This window comes from Temnothorax nylanderi, unplaced genomic scaffold, assembly GCF_030848795.1.
Source record: "Temnothorax nylanderi isolate EJ_2023f unplaced genomic scaffold, tnyl_v1.0 TNYL_tig0004_pilon, whole genome shotgun sequence".
NCBI lineage: Eukaryota > Metazoa > Arthropoda > Insecta > Hymenoptera > Formicidae > Temnothorax > Temnothorax nylanderi.
Genome location: NW_027249066.1, coordinates 1,199,244 through 1,219,936, shown reverse-complemented (window position 1 = coordinate 1,219,936; position 20,693 = coordinate 1,199,244). Strand labels below are relative to the sequence as shown.

General features: G+C 38.2%; 3 protein-coding genes across 8 annotated transcripts; 2 read left to right on the top strand and 1 right to left on the bottom strand.

Annotated features, from left to right (window-relative positions):
* Window positions 1-124: 124 nt before the first annotated feature.
* Window positions 125-7,071, bottom strand: LOC139773588 (adipokinetic hormone/corazonin-related peptide receptor variant I-like). 6 transcript variants are annotated; one of them, XM_071708167.1, is made up of 9 exons: window positions 6,390-6,902; window positions 3,390-3,665; window positions 3,121-3,269; window positions 2,870-2,975; window positions 2,573-2,780; window positions 2,269-2,392; window positions 1,897-2,029; window positions 1,222-1,387; window positions 125-958 (listed from the first exon to the last, which is right to left on the bottom strand). In XM_071708167.1, the coding sequence occupies exons 2-9, from the start codon at window positions 3,663-3,665 to the stop codon at window positions 693-695; spliced, it is 1,428 nt and encodes a 475-aa protein (XP_071564268.1). In that variant the 5' UTR covers window positions 6,390-6,902; the 3' UTR covers window positions 125-692. The 6 variants fall into 6 exon arrangements, with proteins under 6 accessions (XP_071564268.1, XP_071564262.1, XP_071564235.1 ...); XM_071708161.1 differs by lacking the exons at window positions 1,222-1,387; window positions 6,390-6,902 and adding an exon at window positions 6,911-7,071 and having other exon boundaries at window positions 736-958; XM_071708134.1 differs by lacking the exon at window positions 1,222-1,387 and having other exon boundaries at window positions 736-958; window positions 6,390-6,895.
* Window positions 7,072-12,165: 5,094 nt separating this feature from the next.
* On the top strand, window positions 12,166-16,933 carry Capr (caprin family member). The gene is made up of 6 exons (XM_071708034.1): window positions 12,166-12,348; window positions 13,156-13,374; window positions 13,455-13,808; window positions 13,883-14,671; window positions 14,750-15,035; window positions 15,176-16,933. The coding sequence occupies exons 1-6, from the start codon at window positions 12,235-12,237 to the stop codon at window positions 15,397-15,399; spliced, it is 1,986 nt and encodes a 661-aa protein (XP_071564135.1). The 5' UTR covers window positions 12,166-12,234; the 3' UTR covers window positions 15,400-16,933.
* A 328-nt stretch (window positions 16,934-17,261) lies between these two features.
* On the top strand, window positions 17,262-19,285 carry LOC139773547 (regulator of microtubule dynamics protein 1). Its single transcript, XM_071708058.1, is given in 5 exon segments — window positions 17,262-17,564; window positions 17,666-17,767; window positions 17,848-18,039; window positions 18,168-18,416; window positions 18,590-19,285. Coding segments are annotated over 5 exon segments (963 nt in total). The 5' UTR covers window positions 17,262-17,504; the 3' UTR covers window positions 18,950-19,285.
* The last annotated feature ends 1,408 nt before the right edge of the window (window positions 19,286-20,693 follow it).

Genomic DNA, 20,693 nt, shown 5'->3' with positions numbered 1-20,693 from the left:
ACTCCCTTACCTGTTGCGAACTGAAATACATCGTTACGTAGTCGCATATAAAAAATACTTATCGCGTAACACATTACGTTACCCGATCACATAGGGATAGAATCTGTACATTACGCGCGTCATATATAAATTACAATTATTTCATCTTTTTATTTATACAGAAAACATATAGATAGAAACAAGGGGTTGATTACGCGAGCTCATCCTTTAAAGGTTTTTAAGTAACGAAAGAGATTTGCGCGAAACGCAAACACGTGCATTTTGTTCAATATATTTTTCTTCCTTATAAAAATATACGGAACATAAGCGGTGTATAAATAGCTTACGTAACTTGTTTGCATAACCTTGTGTCGCGAAAGTATGTATATATATATAAAAAAGAAAGAACACATACCCAACGAAGCACGTTCGTTGCATTTGCAACGTTTGCTTATGTCGTAACAAATACGTATAAAATAACTTAGTCTAGAGAATTTTCTTAAAGATTCTTATCTAACTTCGAAATAAATACATCTATACAGAGATGAACGAGTGCACAGAGTTCACCCGGGAAAATCTCCGTTCTTTTTCATCTTCGTCGCGCAATTTCGTCAGAGAATCCTCTTCGCCGTCGGGCGCGTCGAGCGCGACTTGTTCAATTACAGGCGCTTTTTCATCTTGCCTAATCTCATCACGCATCTGGCAGGTACTTCTTAATAGCACAGGTCCGCGTTTTCGCGTATGGACGGTATCCGGCGCTGTAGATGCGACCGTAAGGCGCGGTTCGTAATAGCGTTACTGCATGCCGAAACATGATTTTCGTATAAAAGGACACGGACATTTTGCGGTACCAACGCTGTCGGTTTAGACGCATCTGCGTTCGAGCCGGCGAACGTTGCGTTCATTGTCAATCGAGAAGTTTGACTGATAGAGACAGCGGCGTGACCCGGGTCTCGATGGTGGCTGTACGCATCGGCGCCTAGAACGAAAATAGAGATTTTCGTGGAACTTGTAGCTGTCGAAAGTCCAAATCTCGACGTCTTGAAAGCTCAGATATTTTTCTCAAACGTCTTTGCGCTTGCTTCAAACATTGCTGTAGCTGTGATTATTTATGCTTTCTTTATTTCTTTACGAAAGCAACAATGTGCGATCACTGTAATATTAATCGCGCGTGGGAGCATGCGGATGCAGAACGGTGTGGGAGGATTTACTTATCAATCCATACACGAGATAACAAATTACCATTACGATCATGCGATAAACGTCTGTTACATGAAGTCGGAGGGTTAAAGAGGACCGGCAGGGCTATTATGAAAACGGTGAAAATGGAATCTCTGGCATACGCGACGACCGGAAGTTCCATGGTTGTATTGATGGGCCTTAGAAGAGGATAGGACTGAAGCTTTGCCTGGAAATACAGGCAACGGGCAACTGTTAATTTAAATGTATTAGTAGGAAACAAATATATGAACTGAAAGCAAAGTGTTGCAGCTTATTAATATCTAGAAAGAGACATGATTTATGGAAATCTCCTTCTTTTTCTAATGCAAGTGGTATAGATTCGTTCTTGCCTTCGTAAGGTATATTGTATTAAATATATCTATTGCAATTGCATGGACAAACGTGGAACGTGTTAACGACACGTAGAGCGCGGATAATCGAATTAATGTGACGATTACACGAATTCGTCCTGAATCGAGTTCCATTTCACGCTCAAACTGACTGTGAATTTTATTAACCCCGGCTGCAAGATCGTTACGCGTGTCGAATATCTAAATCTTTTATGCAAAACTTTGTCGATTAAACAATTCGTGATTTTTATATGAAATGTTATACGTAACGAAGTTAATGATGATTCCGCGCTAGAAGCTTTATTGAGAATTTGCGCCGTTATATCCGTTCGAGATAGACACTTACCTTGTTTCTTTGGCGTATATTAAAGATACCGTAGATGATGGGATTCATGCTGGAGTTGGTGCACGCGAAGAAGAAAAGAGCTCTCTGAATGCGTGGGTCGACTTCGAGGGCCGACTGTCGATCGATCCAGTACCTGTTTGCACGCGTTCGCCGATAAAGATCATAGAATCCATGTAGCGAGGAATTTATCTGGGATGCTACTCAGCAAACACCAAGTAACATGCAACTTTATTTTTCTCTTTCGTAAGACAAAATTTGCGTAGGTATCTGTGACCGTGAACGTCGGTCATGTCAAAGTCTGTTCCAGTATCGCGATTAACTTTTAATCGACGGGAAAAATACTGCGGAAATTAAAAGTAATCGCAGACTCACCAAACGCTCATCACGTAGTAAGGACTCCAGCAGATAAGGAAGACGGCGATAATGGTTATCGTCATTTTTAAAGTGCGCACTCGCGCCCGACTTAAGAAACCGCTCGAGGAACGACGTATTCTGTCTGCAAAGAATCCCTGTTTAATGTATCGCAATCGCGCGCATCATTTCATTCATTACCGAGCATTGAACAACATACCATTAGATCTGTATTTGTAAATAAAATCAGAAATAGCGATATATTACACGCTTTCCAAATAATTTTTTGCGTTCTTACAACGCGATAAATTACATTCGGCCGTACCTTCGTTCCTCTCCTTGGATCTACGGCAGATCTCCATGAAAATACTGGTATAAGTGTAGAATATTACGATCAGGGGGAACCAATACATCACCACCATGCCGAACAGACTGTACGAAACTTCGTGCACGTACGACGGAAAGATATTGAACGTTATACATTGGGTATAACAGGTATGATTCGGATGCGTCTCGAGATGGAACACCAACATCTACGAGGGAACGAGACATACGCTGTTTAACGACATTCACGAAGCGAAAAATGGCATTTCATGCTTGTTTTGTATAAAAGTTAGTGCACCTGTGGCAGGGAACAAAGTACGGAACCAATCCACGCGAGCATCAGCAGTATCTTCCCTTTCCTGTGAACATTTAGTATCTGGAGGGGTCGCATCACGGCGTAATATCTGGAAGACGCAGCTACGTGAACGCGCAGTCTTATGTGCGATCATCTTAAATATCGCAAATCGTGTTAACATTAAAATGTTCGATCAACCGAAGAAAGGAAATGTGTCGTGGAATGATCGCGATTTACGGTATCGTTGTGCCGACCTGTCTATGCTTATGCAGACTATTACGAAGGATGAAAGGTACAGGCCGAACGTCCTGAAGAAAGCCATTATGCGACACATCGCGTCTCCCGCCTCCCAGGACACTGTGCTCGCCCATCCGATTTCGAACGGCATCATCAGGAATGTCACCTGGACGATGATAAGATACGACACGTCTCGTGTTAGTTTAATTAATCGAATTAAATCGCAAGCCGAATGATCATTTTATCGTAATTAAGTTATTTTGCGCGTCCGAGTTGTTATACTTACAAAGAGGTCAGCGATCGACAGGTGCATCACGAGGTTCTGTATCCGGGACTTGGACTTTCGTTTCTTTATTATGGTCAGCACGGAAATATTTCCAGTGGCGGATATCACCATGAGGATGCTGTAAGTGATTATCGTCACCAAGTGGCCGTCATTGAAGCGCAACCCGATTGGCAGTTCCGCGTGAGCCGTGTCGTTGCACTTGAGGCTCTCCTCGTCCTCGGTCTCGCCTAATTGCATTACGTTCCCCATGTCGTTGAAGATCAAATTATCAATCATCTGAAATTGTCACATTTCGATCGTGTTAAAAGAGATATTTTTCGCAACACTTATTTCCCTGTTTTAATTGCAAAAAAATATTTCTCCCTACTCTAAATTTTATAAAATAATGAAAGAAATGTTGAAGGATAATGTAATATATAAAACTTATAATATCTGCTATAACGTGAATTCGAGAGATATCTAATGCTCACACTTTTAGCTCGGAAAGTTTGGGAAATAATAGATCGGACTAATGCATCTAGAGAGAGTCTGTTCCAGCAAAATACGCAACAATCGCAGCGGAAGCAATTAGTCGAAACGAATGTTTGCCAGATCGTGTTTATTTGTGTTTAGCCTTTAACGCAGCGGACAAGGTTACATCACGTTTAAAGGGTTGCATTGCATTGAGAAGCGATTTGCGATTCAATATGAAGTATGGATAAACGCGGTCAAAGAAAAGAAATAAGATTTAGATATAAAAAGATCTCTTAAATATTTATTTTTTCATCATTGTCAATAAGTAAATTAACGTTCTTTTCTATCTGCTATATTTTATTCGTAAACATAATTTAATATTGCCGCAAAAATCTTTCATCTTCCAAAATTAACTTCTGTGTTCAATTATCCGTAAAAAAGATATTAAAATATAAATAGATACCTAATGCTCCAAAAAGAAAAATAATTTTCAAACAGAAATATGCTTTACGAGGCGTTTATATCATTTTGTTGTTCTTACGCGAAAAATCGAGGGTGGAAACCTCTTTCACGTTGCAATGTTTCGTGTTGAATGACCACGTAAGTCTTGATTTACATCGTAAATCAGCGTGGCAGAGCGTACCGAGTGCAAAACAATATATTTCACGACATCCGTCAATCGCGATCTATACTCGTAATCGTTTTGCCCCTGCGCACTATTGACAATGAACCCTCATCGTGCGGGGTGCGTTATAATACTGATTCGTTTTACTTCTCGCTGACATACCGAGGCTTCAGCGCAGGTCCGAGCGTGTCGTAGATATTGAGGCTCGAATTAGTCCGCTACCTTTTGTAACTGTTTTACGAACTGTTATGGCGCTCTGAGAACTGACTAAGGCCGCGCCCGAGTCGTTTTAATATATTAAGAAGCGAAAAATAAGACGGGAGATTAGAGAAAGCGAACCCCTATCTCTTATTCCGCACTGCTGCGCGAATCTTGATATTAAAACACCAATGTGGATCGCGTTCCAAAGTACCAAATCCGCCTTACATCATACGCTAAACACGAGCAGAAATACGGAACTAAACTTCGGCCCCGAGACACAAAGTGCATCGGGGGAACACGTTAAGATATCATTAACGAGTTGTTTTTCTTCAGTTAATTTAATGAACTTCGTTTTAATCGTGGCGGGCGTTTTTTTCGGGATTTAAGCGATATATAATTACGCTTGTTTTGAAAGTGATTGAAAAACATTATTAAGTATATAAACATTATTAATTATATAAACATTATTAAGCGTAATATCATCCACACAAGGTCGGCGCGAGCTTTAAAGTAAAATTATAAATGCAGAAGATTGTTACTCGATTTCTCTCAGAGCATATATTTTCTGAGAAGATTCCAATAATTCTTAATACGTACGACGCAGAATGTGCCGAGTCCATATAGAACGAAACGATGAGAGATTTCAATATGTCAGGGGGAAAAGTAATTTTCCTCGGCGGATGCCGATAATTGTCGCGACCCTTATCTGGATTCTCGTTATTTTCACAATATATCGCAGGCGCGAATGCGCGGACGAGATTGATATACGGCGCTAACTGATCTGCCTCGATTTCGGTTTGGAATAATCGCGATTGTTTAAGCAATTTTATTTCGCGAAAAAAGAAAAACAGCGTACGATGTTTTCGTCCAAGAACGCTTTGATTAGATTAGACCTAAAAGCTTTGTTTACACAAGATTAAGTAGGTCGAGCAGAGAAAGCGCGCGTTTAAGCTTGTAACAAAATTATGTTAGTAATTATATCAAGTAACTCAACAGTTATATAAAGGTGATATTTATTAATTTGTAACGGATTTTTTGTATGACGTAAAACGACGGGCGCAGGATGTGGTTCTATCGGATAAGGTCGTTGATATAGCTCAATTAAGAATCATCCCTCGTATGAACTCGACGTATCGACGTATCGATATAATGTAATTCGTCGGGCAATGAAACCTGATTAATGTTCCGCGTATTTGGGACGTAATTGCGCGAATAATATTGAAAGATATCGAATTATAAATAAGAAATTATTTAAAAATCAAGTGTTTGTTTGTCGTAAAAGAAATAGGAGAGCGGAAGCGAATCGATATATGGGCATGATTTATCATTCCCGAAATTGGGGAAAGTCATTTCTAATGAGATTTCTAATGAGAGCGCCTCTGAGAATAATTCGCTGTTATTTGTTTTCGCGAAACAGTGAATAACTACGATATGACAAAACGACGTCAACGGCGTCTGTGACGATTTGCTCCTAACAAGTGATGATAGATAACTACGACGCGAAGTCAATACGATTTACGTACAACTTTTCCTTCGGCTTCTCTTGGGGATATTTCTAGCTTTTACTTGTATTTCCAGGAAATATAAAAAAGAAACACTATCTCCAAGATCTTATTTTTGTCAAAAAATTGTACGTACGTACATAAATCGCATATCTCTTTCGATGAGAGGAAAGAGAAGAATCACCAAATAATTTTAATTTGATATAAACAACTCCTTACTTGATGCAATCTCGCAGCTTCGTTATAACTTCAACTTATTCTTGTCCGTTAACTTTTGACGTTCCTTTAACTCCAGATTTCAAATTGTAAACCGCAATTTACAACTTTTAATAATTATGACTGGCAATGTAAGATTAATTGTTCCGTCGCGTCGGTGCGAAGTGTCGGTTGGCTTTCAACAAATTGCGATGCTGAGAAACTGAATTTTTAAAATCCCGTTAATTGATTCACCACAGCTTCTTCGTGAAAATGTGAACTTCTGCCACGATTATCTCATTCTCGCGAATAATCCGAAAAAAGCGCGCCGTCTCACCCTCGCGCGAGTGCACCTGCGACAATCGCGAGCGCGTATTCTCCACGTGCGTGGGTGGCCTCAATCTGTTTTCTTAACTGGGATGACTGGGATTATCGCGTACGCTGGTCGTACACATCGGTTCGACAGCCGAGAAAAAATCTCGTATCGCGGCGAGACGCAAAAAAAATGGGGCAGAAAAAAAAGGAGAGGCGAGTTTATCGGTCACCTTCTACGTCGGAACGTCGCGGTCGGACGCGCCGTAGTCGGGTATCGGCGACTTTCGCGTAACGCGGGGGGATGCGATCGCGTATGCGGATGCACGTGATCGACAGCTGCCAGACGATCGACGGAATTCGGCACCAGTATGATTAAGCGCACGATGATCGACGCGGGACTGCCGATCCCGCGGAATGCTCGCGATTTACCCGCCAACACTTAGGCCAGCGTCAAGGGTCAAGTGTCAAATCTCTGCTGATAGGACTAACGTGCCGTCGGTCGAGCACACAACCGGAGTGTAACCGGAGTGACGACTCCGAGTGAGATGGCGGAGGAGGCATCAGAGAGATGAAGCGTGAATGAATCGTACGCGGATATAGGTACATGGATATTTAGGGAAACGAAAATATATCTTCGGAGGTTTTATTGTAGATTCTCATAGATGTTAGTTAACGCTATCATTTCTCACTCGCTTTCTAACGACGATGTTACAGTATTTCTAACGACGAGAATAAAGTATCTTGCGTTGTAAGACTTTAAGAAACTTACGAAAAAGTTGTACACACATTTAAATCTCTTTTATTACAATTTAGTTTTTACTTTAATTTTTACATAAGTCTTTACTTTCAATTTTACATGCCGAAATACTATTGTACAGAGGTCAAAGACAACAGGATTGCAATTACGATGTTATAGTAACGTTGAAATAGTTAACGTGATAGTAAGTCAAATCATGTGAATGAGCTACATGTATAAACTCGGGGCTGATTCGAAGCTAATGGAATGGCACATTCCATTAGCTTCGAAATTTCCATCTTATGTAACTTGCTTCCCGTCAAAACAGCTTAGTATAAGTCTAAAACGTTCATGATGGGAGGTGCTAACAATCGCAAAGATTAGCTAAATGTCGCTGACCGCTTGCAGGAAAATTTTCTACGCTAAACGCATTAAATCAGCACATGAAGTATACGTGAACATGAATAACGATAAGATAAAAAAGGAGAATAAAAAAATAGTATGACGCAAATTGAAGTCTAAAGTTAGAGTTAAAATTCAGAGCATTTGCCGTGTGATGTAACACATTCACATCACAAACAAAAGTTAGAGTTAAAATCCAGAGCATTCACCGTGTGTGATGTAATAATTAATGCAAAAAAACTTGGGGCTGTGCTAAACCAAGTATGACTGAAATCTTAAATAAATAAATATGATAAGCCTGTACGATACGTATAGGTATGTCATGTTCCGGTTTAAATTAAAACATTATTTGTTTGCATTATCTTATTATATCTGAAATCTAGCAGCGCCAAGTTTTTTGCATTAATTTTTTTTAAATTAATTATTACATACATATTGATATCTTCTATTATTTTGGTGGGTTTAAAAATGTATAATTTTTACTCCACATTGGAAAAAAAAGATAGACTCTGAACTAGTGCAGCCAGTTCAGCAATAGAAAACAGAATCTCGAATCTTTATACGCAAAAATCAAATTATAATCGATTTCATTAACTATGGGCCTGTTTTCTATTACTGAACTGGCTGCACTAGTTCAGAGTTTATCTTTTTCCTTCCAATATGGAGTAAAAAAGATAAACTCTGAACGAGTGCAGTCAGTTTAGCAATAGAAAACACACACACACACACACCTATATCATATGTTATAAAATTGTAACGAAATAAATATAAATATGTACACATGTAATATATATATTTATCGAATAAAAATGAATTTAGCATATTTCATTGTTATTATCATCTTATATATATTCGACATTGTTACTTCTATTATATTGTATTAATGTGTAACTATACGTTTATAAGTTAATTACGTTATCTCTTGAATCTTATTTAAAATAGATCTTCCTAACTGGGAATCTTTTAAAGATGACAATTTTATTAAAGAAAGAATTCACGTCAAACTCAATTACGTGACTCGATATTCGTGCCAGGGGACTGATCATATGTTAATTTTATGTGAAACTTTTCGCTTTTCGCTCTATCCATTTCGCATGAACTTTTTCATTATTTTTATGATCACGTTTCCACGTTTCGTCCAGTTACATGATCATGAGCTCACATAAAACTTTTCATTTTTCACGTTTTTACCCTAAGAAAAAAAGTTACGTGATCATGCACTGCCCTGACTAGTGAAGAAAGTCTGAAAGATGCCTACTCTGTTCCATCTAATATAGTAGATTCATATATGTATGCGTCACGTATGTGTGTATACTGATACTTTTCTTCGATTGTTTATTTAAGATTGTTAATTTTGGCGATAATTTGTAAAGATTAAATTTGTTGCCTTTAATTTAATTATTTCAACCATAATTAAACTCAAATTTAATTATAATGGTATTCTTAATGCAAATAAAATAAGAAAAATAAAGTTATAGTTTTTAGAAAAGCTATGAAATATTATTTATTCTATCCTTTTCTCTTTCCTTTTTTCCAATACTTAAATTCTTTTCATCCCATTATTAATTTTTGTCAATTTTCAAGATTTTTTATTTTTGCAATTTAACATCTCGAATTCTTGGAAAGAAAATTCTTAGAAATGTAGAAAATTCCTGGAAATACAAAAAATTCTTGGAAATATTAAAATTCTTGGAATTTTAGATAGTGCTACCTCCCCGCCAATCATGTTCTCTTAATACTTTAGCGATTTTAAAGATTTTTAATTTTTACGATTCAAAATTTCGAATTCTGTGATTCTTTCTGGAAATCTTAGAAAATTCTTGGAATTTTAAATAGTGCAACCATCTTGTTGCCGTTCATATTTTCCTGATATTTTATTGATTTTCGTGAATTTAGATTCTTGTGCTAAAATTTTTAAATTTAAGTTTCTAGGAATTGCAATTTTTACAATTTTACAAAGTTTTAATTTCCGTTTATTTCTGTTGAGAATTAAGAATGATCACGTTATATCTAAGTGAGTTTCGCACTTCCCGCCTATGCCCAGTGCTGCTCTTGATGCTGATTAGTCGTAGATGGCTTGAGAATCACCTAATACGAGAGCGTCCCGTTTGACCACAGCCAATCACAGCCCCCGGTGCCTAGAGTTTTTCCACTGGACCAGCCAATTAGAAATTTTTATTTTAAATCAGCCAATTGGCGACGTGGTCAATTGGGTCCCACTCGATTTAGGCCGGTTGTTCCAACCTGTTGGTAAACTAACTAATAGTTAAATCATATATGTGTTTCTGCTTTTCTTTCAAATTAAATAAAGATAGACATATGGTTTAACTATTAGTTTACCAGTAGGTTGGAACAACTGGCCCTTATTGGGTGGATCCAGGAACACGATCGCTCACTGAGCTAAATAACAATAGAGTGTGATTGGTTCTTACCTTTGGATCCAACCAATCACAATTAATTGCTACTTAGTCGCTCAGTGAGCAATTGTGCGTTCTCTGTTGGTATGTACTTGATAGAGATGTCGATATCGAAAAAAAATATCGTGTTTGAATATATTCGTCAATTTTAAAAGTATAAATCATATCAACATTGAATCAACAGTTAACATATCGAATAAAATATCGAGAATAATCCTTATTTTTAATAAAGATTTTTTTTTAAGTTTTAATAAAAACTTAAAAAAAATCTTTATTACAATACTTTTGTTTTTAATACAATGAAGATTGAGAAAGAAATATTTTATGATTGTAGTACAATCGACTATGATTAATCAATTTCTTATTGGCTGCGTTCAGGAGACACAACCGTTGAGTGAGCGCTCAGTGATTCTTTATTATGATTGGTTTTTACACTTACAATTAGATCCGGATAAGAATAAAAGGCAAGAACCAATCATATTAAAGAATTACTGAGTTGTGTCTTCTGAACGCACCCATTGCTTAAAATACCTGTGTTGTAAACCGGAACTTAAGTAGTAAGAATGCATATACATTAATGTTCTTATTTTAAATATATACTTTTTAATAAATATTCAATGACATATTCGCCAATAAAAAATATTTAATCGATTTCCTATTCATATTTTTTCTATTAAATTTTTTCATATCGAAATTGAAATAATATCGAATATCGATAAACATCTCTAGTGTACTTGGTGTAGCAGTTCATTAGGCCTATTTGTTTTAGCTAAATTTCTTGCACAGTTCATTTTTTCTTCTTTTCTCTCCAACATGAAAAGAAAAAGAGGAAAGATGAACCGTTCAAGAAGCTAAAACGAACAGGTCCATTGTAATCTTTGCACTTGAATCTGAAATCTGAAGTAAGTAAGCCTGTTCGTTTTAACTGGACTTGCATGGTTCATATCTTTCTTCTTTTTCTTTTCACATTGGAGAGAAAAAGAGAAAAGATGAATTGTGCAAGAAGTTCAGCTAAAACGAACGCCTAGTGCAACAGTAAGGAAACCGATAAGCGGAAGATTTGAAAGTTTCTGTAATACTGGACCCCTAAAGCTAAGGCAGCAATATTCAGAATTAATAAGAATGCAAGTATATAGAATATATAACGTAATATAGAACGTAGCGTGTATGTACATATATGTATATAATAAGCAATTAGTTTATTAATTAATATCTTCAGTATTTTATTAATACAGGTAAACTTATATTAATTTTTTATTGTTTGATACAAAGGAAAGAAAAATTAAATTAGGGACGATGAATTATGCAGTCACAAATTCTACTCTAATTCTGCCAATTAAATTAATGACCTACATTTTAATAAGTTAATAATTGAAATTTGGTCAAAGTTATTTCAATTTTTTTCACGCAGTTTTGAATAAAACAGCGTAGTTTCTTCAACTTTCAAAACTCAGATATAATTCTCACTTGTAACGTCATAAAAACTCAGTTGAATGCACGTTTTTTTTTTTGCATGCTGATAATAAGTGAGATTCAACTGAGTTTTTATCCACAATCGAGACCGTGTGCTTTAATGAATCTAATAGACTCGCATAAAAAGTGAGGCTATGAATCTGTATTGTTACGCGATAGCTTTGTCACCAAAATAAGCAGGTACTTAAGTACAAAATGACATATCTTACCTGAGTATAAAATACTCACACAACTGGAGTGACTCCAGATCACTTGAGTGCAAATGGGAAGCAACTTTTTGGGGAAAAACGAGATAAAGTAAAGAGAGAGAAAAAGGGAGAGCATCTCACTTCAAATAGGGCTATACATCTGGATAGACCTTTAATATATGTCGCCGCTCATGTAAATCCTCAATATTCGGAAACGTCCGGCCCGCCATTCTGCCGTTCCACTTACCCTCTCCCCTCCCGCTTCTCGCCCAACTTGCGACTTGGTTCATCTCGGTTTCCATTCCGGTTTCCCAGTTCGTGTTTGTTGCCCGTGAAGGATGCCTTCTGCCAACCCCAAACTAGAAAAACAGGCCTCTACGGAGACCGTGGAACCGTTACGCCAAGTGATCGTCGTAATCGAGCACAAGATACGGAATCTCGAGAAGCGCAAGGTAAACGCAACGTCGCGGCCGTTCGGGCCATAATTGCAGACAAAAGTCGATCTGTCAGTCGCCGTGGCTTTCCTCAACGCGGTCCGCCATGATCCCCCCTCGATGCCATGTGCTCGCGCCTTGATTTTTCGCGAATACGTGCGACGCGCATCGCGATCGTTTCGTTCACCTAACCGTCGAATCGAGCGTCTGATTCGCGATTCGCGACAACGCGCGGCCTAAAACGATCGCATTTTTCGGGGCTCCGGACGCGCCGACTTGTCGCCAACCTCGTATCATGGCGGTGTACGGTCGTGCGTGCACGAGACCTTTTATTCGTGGCCACGACGCCACGCGCTTCTCAACGCCCTTGGCGGGACGCGACGCCGCCACGTGTCCGACGCCGACGTCCACCGACCATTGTACTCGCGTCGGAATCATCCTGCTCGACGCGGAGCCCCCGCGATCGGCGTTCGGCATTTCCCGGTTCCCACTTTGATCGCGGCTAACGTACATACGTCGACGCTGCTTTGTCGCGCGATTTTGCCATGTGTGCGTACGTGCGTGTGTGTCCGAGTATTTCTTTTATCTTAGAAACGAGAATGTTCCATGAAGCGTCGAACGTTCCAGCTACTTTGATGTACCTATGTCCAAACTTTAATTTTCATATATTGCGTTACTGATTTATAACCGTGCTCCACTTCGACAATATAAATATATTGTTTCTTTCATGATTTTTAATATAATGTTGTGTATATGGGATAATTAGTTTCGATTACTTTAAAAGAAATCAAACGGATCCTCCACATATATATCTCTTTAATTTAGGGCAAGCTCGAGTCGTATAGAGATTTGCAGAAGAATGGAAGGGAATTGAATTCCGACCAGAAAATAGCGGTGGCGAAATATGACGAGGTGCTCCAAACGTTGGACAATACGCGGGACTTGTATAAACAAATCGTCACAATTTCCAACGATGCGGTTAAACAGCAGAAGAAATTGGCACGGAGAGAGGCTCTTGAGCGAACGCAACAAGACATTGCAAAAGTATAATTTATAAATAAAATTACATGTTATTGGATATATATTATAGGCGTGAGTTTGAGAAAATATGGTATTGTTCGTAGGTGAAGGATGTGCTGCTTGCTCAGCATGTCTTGGCAAGCATAAACACCGAGTCTGTTAGAGACGACTTCTTTAATGGAAAGAATGGGGCTATACAACTGTCGGAGGAGGAATTCAAGTACCTAGACAGTTTGTACAATGAGATGATGATAAAACATCAGCGTGAGGAGGGTGATCTGACATTTGTTCAACAAGCACAAAAAGTAGCGGAGCATTATGTTGCGATTGTGGATGGGAAGCAACGTGAGGTTTTCGGCACTACTTATAATAAATTGAAGGAGATAATCGCAAAGATCAATCAATGCGGCTATTTCGATCAAGTTCACGAATGTTCGGAGGCAGCACCGATAGAAGAGGTATTTAATCAGGATATTGGAATCTCTATAATCTCATGTGTAATCTGATGTATAATCGGTTTATATTTGTACAGATTACCGAAACTGTGGTGGAGACAAAGATTACTAGTGCGCAAGCGGCACAGGAACCGGTCAACGAGGAGTACAGCAACGGCAATGACAGGCACATTCCACCGGAATCGATGATACCTATTCCAAATTTTCCAGTCCAAGTTACTACGCTTCCCGTTGTTTCCGGTGCCGCTCCAGTCTCGGGGCCCATACCGGTTGTCCCGCAACCCATGCCGCCTCATCCAGCCGCGCCAGTCGACGCTCCTTATTACACGAACGCCACTAGCTTCGTTCCACAACCGCAGCAGCCACAGCAGCAGCCACAGCAGCAGCAGCAACAACAACAACAGCAGCAAGCTCAGCAATCTCAACAGCAGCCTCCACCGACACCTCGTATCAATGACGTCATAGGCACGCCCAACTTCTTTTTCTTGCAGGAATCTGAACTTGATCCGCAGGAGTCGCAAGCACCTATCGTATCACACATTCCTCCCACAGTCAATGCGCCCATTCCCTCGCAAACCTTCACAAATCAGAACTTTACAAATGCGCCTGTGGGTGTACCTCAGCAGGTCATATATCAACCGCCGCAGGATATATCGCACATTCCTGGTTTCGCGAATCCTAATCCACCGCCGCCTATTCCGATGCCGCCTTCTCATCAGCAGCCGAATATGCAGTATAGCCCGCAACACCCGACTAGTTTTCAGCCTCAACAGCCCCAGCAGCAACAGAATGCTGCACAAATACCGCAGCAAGGTCAAATGCAAAACTTCAATGAGCAAACGCATCAGCAAGAAACTCAAACGGAGGTAATATTTTGGCCCAACATTAATAAATGATTTATATCGTGTACTTTCGGTAACTCATGGATTCTTTTTTCTTTCCAGGAAAAGGTTGAAAATGGTCAAAACGAAATTTCTGATTCATCTTTGGAACAGCAAAATGAATCTATCGATTGGTGTCAGATGACCGAGACCAATGATTGGAATCAGCCCGATCAACAGCAACAACCTGTTCAAGATTGCCAGCAAGCGTCGCAACAAACATCCCAGCAACCTTGGGTGTCTGACCAACGTGGTGGATACAGAGGAAGGGGAGGCAGAAGAGGGACCGCTAATAGCTATAATAGCAGAGGCAGGGGAAATTATCAGCAAAATGGACGCGCAGGACAAGGTAACAAAAAAATCACTATTTTAATACAAAGTGATCAAGTTGGCTTTTAAAACTTTTCCATAAAATATTTTCTTTCAATATTTGTTAATAAATCCTTTAATTCCGAAGGCTAAAAGATATATCATTAATTTTTCTTCCAGGCACGTACTATCGCAATGATAGTAGTAACTATCAAAACGGATATCAGCAGCGTGCTTGGGGTAATAACGAAGGGAATAACGGATATAATACCGGCTTCAAGCGAGGCAGTGGCGGAGGATCAAGAGGTACACGCAACGATCGCGTTGGTCGCGGACAATTTAGAGGACAAAGGGGAAGCAATCGTGGTGGATATGCACCACGTGGCAAGCCCCACACGCAATAAAGGAGAAAGAAGGAACGCTATAGCTAGCGTAAATGCACAGTAAAACACACTGTAATGATGCTCGGCGATTACAATTCAACTGTCTATTTATGAAAAAGCTTAAGTCGAAACAATGCATTTGCAATATGAGATGGAACTTCAAAGAGTAGGTACCGTGCAGTATTGCATGCTTAAAAATATTATACACAATAATAACTTTGATATTAAAGAGATTGACTATGTGGATTAAGTAAAATGTTAGTTTTTTAAATGCAGATTTAACTGCATTGTTTTTTTTTACCTATCGCGTATTCACAGATGTATTAGGTATCTTTGAGAAGATAAAGTTTATTAGTACATGCAAAATATAATCTTGCATCTGATGTGTGTCATACAAAGTCATGTGTGGCATGAAAGAAAATTCGAAAAATCTTGCGTTGGCATTTGCGAGGACTTGCGGCTTAGGATATTTCTTAAATATGACATTGAACAAATGAAACTTTGCATTTGAATTTGGTGTTTGTAATTATGAGGAGAAAATTAAAGTTAATAAAAAAAGATGCAGAGGTAACATTGTGATATATGAAGAAAAATCACTAAATTAAGAAGTGTGAACCTACCGTGCAAGTATTATTGTATTATGACAGAAGGCAGGTTTCACAGGGCAACAACAGCTGATTAACAAAGATTAGAAAAATAATTTTATTATAAAAAAATACAAAAAAATGAGAACTCATACAAACATTTCATGTAAAGACTACACAAGAACGTATTTAAAAATAACGTTAAGGTGATTATAAGTATATAATAGGCGATCTGCACGACCATCTCTTTGTCTTGCGCATCATTTAAAAAGGAATTTTTTAAGATTCCAGAAAAAAGAGGATATGAGCCATGCCTTCTAAACTGCTAAGGATATTTTTGTCTGAATTTGAGACGTAAATGTGAATCAACATTGATTGAGAAAACAGTAATTTGCGAGCTGTAAGTGATTCACGATATATAAAAATCTACAAAAGGCATTTTTTTTTTCATATGAAGAATATGTCGTGAACATGTGCGCTTCAAATTGCTATCGCTCCTTCTCCTATTTTTTCTGGATGATTCCAAAATTCTTCATGATCGCGCCCACATAGCCACGGCTAAGCGAAAGAGATTGCGGTGCAATGTCTTCGTTTACGATGTAATGCATTACCTGATTTTTTTTGTATTATGAAAAGGGAAGAAACATATGATTATTTTTAAAACGGAAAAAGCGATTAGTGTGCGAGGCTTTAGCATATAAGTCGAGTTTATTGTACAATTATTAACTAGATCCAGGGGGAGAAAGAGAAGGAGAGAGAGAGAGAGAGAGAGAGAGAGAAAAAAAGATGATATGTTTCTTATACTGCGCCGCCAATAAGCCACGCACCACACTGAAAAGTACTGTTTATTGTATTTCGTTTGTACATTTGTGTTTAATCACTATCCACCCCCAACCTCCCCTATCTCGATTACGTTAAACTATCCTATGAATACCTGTGTATCTTCCAAATAAAGATCTAATTCAGCCACACTAATCGGCTTATTTATTCCCAAAATTATGACCATTTTATTTTTACATCTAATAAAATTTAGCTGATACTCATTAATACGTCTTTATATAATTATTATTACTATATTTGCTAGCTGAAATGTTACATTTACTCAACGTTTACTATTACTATTACGTTTACTATTAACGGTGCTGATAGCGTATAGATTAATATTATTTTTCCAAAGATATGCGTTTGATGTAGAATAATCATGTCTACGTTACACGCGCTACGCTCAATTAATATGATATGCAGAGAAGATGTATATGTGTGTGTGTATGCATGTTAAATGTCTATCTTGCACTTATTGGGTCATCCGCCTCGATTGCACCGATTTATGTTACAGTACATTAACTGATACACACGTATATGTACACGGCTGGCGGCTGGTTACACCAGGTTATACACACAACTATTCGTATCGTGTGTGTGTGTATATGTACACTTTGGTTGACGTGTGCACGAAATGCAGACAGTATATACATAATATATGAGTGCATATAAAAATTTGCATGCGTAACGTTAACATGGATCAGCACAAATGTTTGAAAAATGTTGGAGAATTGTAATCTACCGCGATTAAAGTATAGTTTTGGTGTAACGGCTACAACGGTTCGTAGGTTAAACTCGCAATCAGTTTCAGTGTGTTGACACAATTCATCGTACAACTGTACTTTCTCTAAAATAATAGTTCTGCAATTCGATATCAATAGCTAAAGTACAAGATGCTGCTGCGAAGATTATATCGTATTACAAACTCCAGTAGAATTCTTCAAAGAGCAGTTGAATATAAAAATACTTATCCAGCACGTAAGGTATGGGGACACAATTGTCAAAATATGGTAGCGATAGCTGTATTATTTAAGTATCAATAAGTCAAGATAATTTTTTCCAGACGGAAGATAGTATGCAAATTATCAGGAAGATAACAATAATGTCGCCAATTACTGTAATGGGAATAGGGATTGTGAAAAACAACGATGAGGACAAAGCCCAAGTTACAACAGAGGAACTTCTTACTAAAGCAGATACGCTTTTTGATCGGGGAGATTATAGAAGTTTATACGATCTTTTGTCAAGATATAAGGTAAATCAAATTATCTAAAATATATATACATGTAACATATATCTATATATTCACTTATATATATATATACAATTGTAATGTATAAGCTGTAGGTACAGTTACACATAACTCTAACATATCTTTTGTAGGATAATAAGGATGTTGAAATCTTGTGGCGTTTAAGTAGAGCTATTTATAAAATGTTTGAAATGGCTAGTGACATTGAAGCACGAAAGTTAACTTATGAAGGATACGATGTGTTACGTACGGCTCTTGACATTCAAGAAGATCATTATGCAGTACACAAATGGATGTCTGCGTTTCTTCATTATAAGAGTCTCCTGGAAGGTACAAAAGCACAAATAAAAGAATCGTACAATATTAAGAAACATATCCTGGTAAGATATTTGACAAATAATCTGATTATGGATTTTAATTCGCAATTAAAATAATGATATATTATATTTTATAAATAATGTAAAAATGTGTATGAAAATGATCTCACAAATTATTACGGCAATGATTACTACATGATCTCAAATCATTGTTATTGTTATAATTTATATTGTAGAGAGCGTTGGAATTAAAACCTGATGATGCAATGCTGTTTTACCAGCTCGGATGCTGGTGCTATGAGGTTTCAAATCTCTCTCTCTAACAGACATGGTATCAACGAAAATTAGCATCCTTCATATTTGGGGAACCACCAACTTCGTCCTTTGAAGAAGCGTTGATGTATTACGAGAAAGCCGAGAAAGCTGATCCAAATTTTTACAGTCGCAATTTACTAATGTTAGGGAAGACATATTTGAAATTGAATCGTAAGGAAGATGCGAAAAAGTATTTGAAAAAAGCAGCTGAATTTCCGGCGAGGGATGACGAAGATCAGAAGGCAAGGCAGGAAGCACAAAAAATATTAAATAGTATGTAAAGGCGATGCAGATAAATATCTTTAAACTGCATTCTCTTATGTGAGATAAAATTATTTGGTTGTTTCAACATTTTTGTTATTTAAGAAATAATTTTAGCATAATATTGCGATACTAAAATGTTAAAATGCTACCATGACTAATAATATAATTGACATATTTATCCATATGTACTATATTCATATGTAGTATATATTCATATGTATATATTCATATGTACATTCATATGTACATATATGTTTAAAGTATTTTTTACGCAGGGACCACATATGATATATGTATATTGTATATGTATACAAATATATGAAAAGTTAATAAATGTGATGGGCCAACGATTATATCACGATTATATTATATTTATTACAATCAATTAAATAAATTGCTGTGCACGTGTGTGTCATAAAGATGGTGTTACATATTTTATCTCAATGATCAATTGAACATTTTTACATATTTATGATTTTTACGCGGGGACCACAATAATACATTTTATAAAAATTTATGAAAAGTTAATAAATGTTATGAAACAATGATCACATCAATTATATTAATTCTACAATCAATTATTTATCAGTTAAAGAAATTGCTATGCATGTGTATCTCATAAATATGCTAAGATTTTATTTTACGGCGCGATCGAATATGATTGGTTCTGTGGCGCCAACCAATCACATTCAGCCGCGAGCTGTTTGAACGCGCCCTATACTTCAGACTTCAGCCACCTTCGGCGCTTCGGCCATCATCCTTCGCCGTTCGCCGTGTCGCAAGTCGCAAGCGCGAAGTCATCGGGTCGCGCGATTTACGTGACGAAGTACGCGAGATCGTGCGATTTAAGTAACCGAGCGGAGCGCAGTGATGCGTCGACCGTTTAATCGCGTCTGCATCTCGCGGCATTTAGTTCTCGAGTTACGTCGCGTAAGCGTGTCTCGAGTACATTTTCGGACGGTCCGCTCGATTCAATTTGGTTCATTTGGCTTCTGATTCGACTCGCGTTGTATACCCGTCGCGCGGCGTCGGTATGAAGTTGGCGTCGATCGAATGTCTCATCTCGGGCGCGTAGCCGGATTTTGAACGATGGAAGAACGCCGTGATACGTCGCGGATTGTTTCGTCTCGCGGGAGTGCCGGATAATATGTCGCGATCGTCGTATAGTGACAATTGGTTCGCTCTCGGTCGCGTTTCCGCGAATGTTGCGCGTTTCGCGAGTGTGCGGCGACGGGACTTGAGACGAGGACGAGGCCTGGGACTTCTGGGAGGCGTCAGGTTCATTGGCAGGTGCGTTGACAGGGCATCGTATCGGTGAGTAAATTTCTCTATTGTATTAACTTACGACGAGACTAATGGATTTTGTATGAATACAGTTTCGTGAGTGTGCAGCGACGAGACTTGAGACGAGGACGAGGCCTGGGACTTCTGGGAGGCGTCAGGTTCATAGGCAGGTGCATTGACAGGGCATCGTATCGGTGAGTAGATTTCTCTATTGTATTAATTTACGACGAGGTTAATAGATTTTTATGAATACAGTGAGATACATTTAGCAGGTCCTTGAAATAGATAGATTGGAATGTATCGCTTATTTGCTACAGCAACGACACTACTCAAAAAGTTGCCATTTTTTAATTGTTTGCAAAAGAATGGTGAGAATTTAATGCACTGAACGAAGAGCGGCTGATATATAGCTATAGATACTTTTGTTCCTCTACAATCAATTGTTACACTAAAATTACATTTAAAAATAATATTAAA